The sequence below is a fragment of the Puntigrus tetrazona genome, chromosome 6, assembly GCF_018831695.1.
Source record: "Puntigrus tetrazona isolate hp1 chromosome 6, ASM1883169v1, whole genome shotgun sequence".
Taxonomy (NCBI): domain Eukaryota; kingdom Metazoa; phylum Chordata; class Actinopteri; order Cypriniformes; family Cyprinidae; genus Puntigrus; species Puntigrus tetrazona.
Genome location: NC_056704.1, coordinates 27,439,989 through 27,441,043, shown reverse-complemented (window position 1 = coordinate 27,441,043; position 1,055 = coordinate 27,439,989). Strand labels below are relative to the sequence as shown.

The 1,055-nt window shown below is 42.8% G+C and overlaps 1 protein-coding gene across 1 annotated transcript in view; it reads left to right on the top strand.

The window, feature by feature from the left end:
• Window positions 1-1,055, top strand: part of LOC122346569 (potassium voltage-gated channel subfamily KQT member 3-like) — a 26,065-nt gene that overhangs the window by 21,259 nt on the left and 3,751 nt on the right. The window contains exons 13-15 of the mRNA XM_043241289.1: window positions 304-354; window positions 529-637; window positions 939-1,007. Of these exons, the coding sequence (XP_043097224.1) occupies window positions 304-354; window positions 529-637; window positions 939-1,007 (229 nt within the window). The remainder of the gene's footprint in view (window positions 1-303; window positions 355-528; window positions 638-938; window positions 1,008-1,055) is intronic.

Below are 1,055 nucleotides of genomic sequence, written 5' to 3'. Positions count from 1 at the left end.
TACACATACTTTGGATGCAGTTAATCACAAGTTCATCATTTGACAGTATTAATTTAAGGTAAAAGTTTTTGTCTTGAGGCACTATGAGGGCCATCCGCGAACAGAAATGTACCTAAATGAAATGTCAAAGGTCACACAAATGCCAAATAAATGAAAGTACAGACAGATTTGCTCATGTTGCAGTGCTTTTTGACATCTGAACTTTCCTATCGATCGTGTTCAGCCTCCGCTGCTCTTTCTGGTCTTGTTTTTGTGGCACAGCATGATCTTTAGCGCTTTCTCTTTGTGTCTGCATGTGAACAGACCGCCAGCGCTCGTGGTCGGCTTTCGCTCTCAGCTGTCCGTCTTCTCCAGGTACTCATCTTTCTTTTTCTCGCCTTCATTTTGCAAACGCTCTCCCGCTTTTCTTCCGTTTCCTTTCTTGGGTTTTCTTCAAAATGCATGCATTTTCTGACTTATATCATTCTAGACACCTAAATGCTTCTTGGATTTTGTGGTTTGATGAGTGTGTTGTGATTCTGTGTACAGTTAAGAAAAAACTGGACGGCCCTGATATCTCACGAAACAACAGCCTGGTGGATGAGCTGGACTTCACGGCTGAAGACGTTGCTCTTCCTGTGGTTACAGACGCTTCACAGTGAGTTCCTCTGGTTGTTATCTATCCATCGAACACTTGCTTCACTCAAAGTGGCATTAAATGTTAGCTTTTGCCCCATTCATGTGTCTCGTGTGAGAACTGCAGGCTGATGTTGATTGTTTTGATGGTATTTGTGTATATGGTGTAAACATCAGATGCATCTGGATTTTCTACTTTTTCACATCATTTCATTTCTCTTTTAAAGCATTCTCACTTTTCATCCTTTCTCATCTGAAACGTCTCAAGATCTGCCTGTCCCTCAGCTGTGAGATGAAGGAAAGCGCCTCTTTCTGTCTTTCAGTCTGTTGAGAAGCCCGTTTGTGGCGAAGGAGGAAGAATCAGTCTGTACTCAGCACCTGAATACAACCAGGTACTGTTTCTGTCTGCTTCCTGTCTCTTTCCTGCCTGTCTGTTGTCT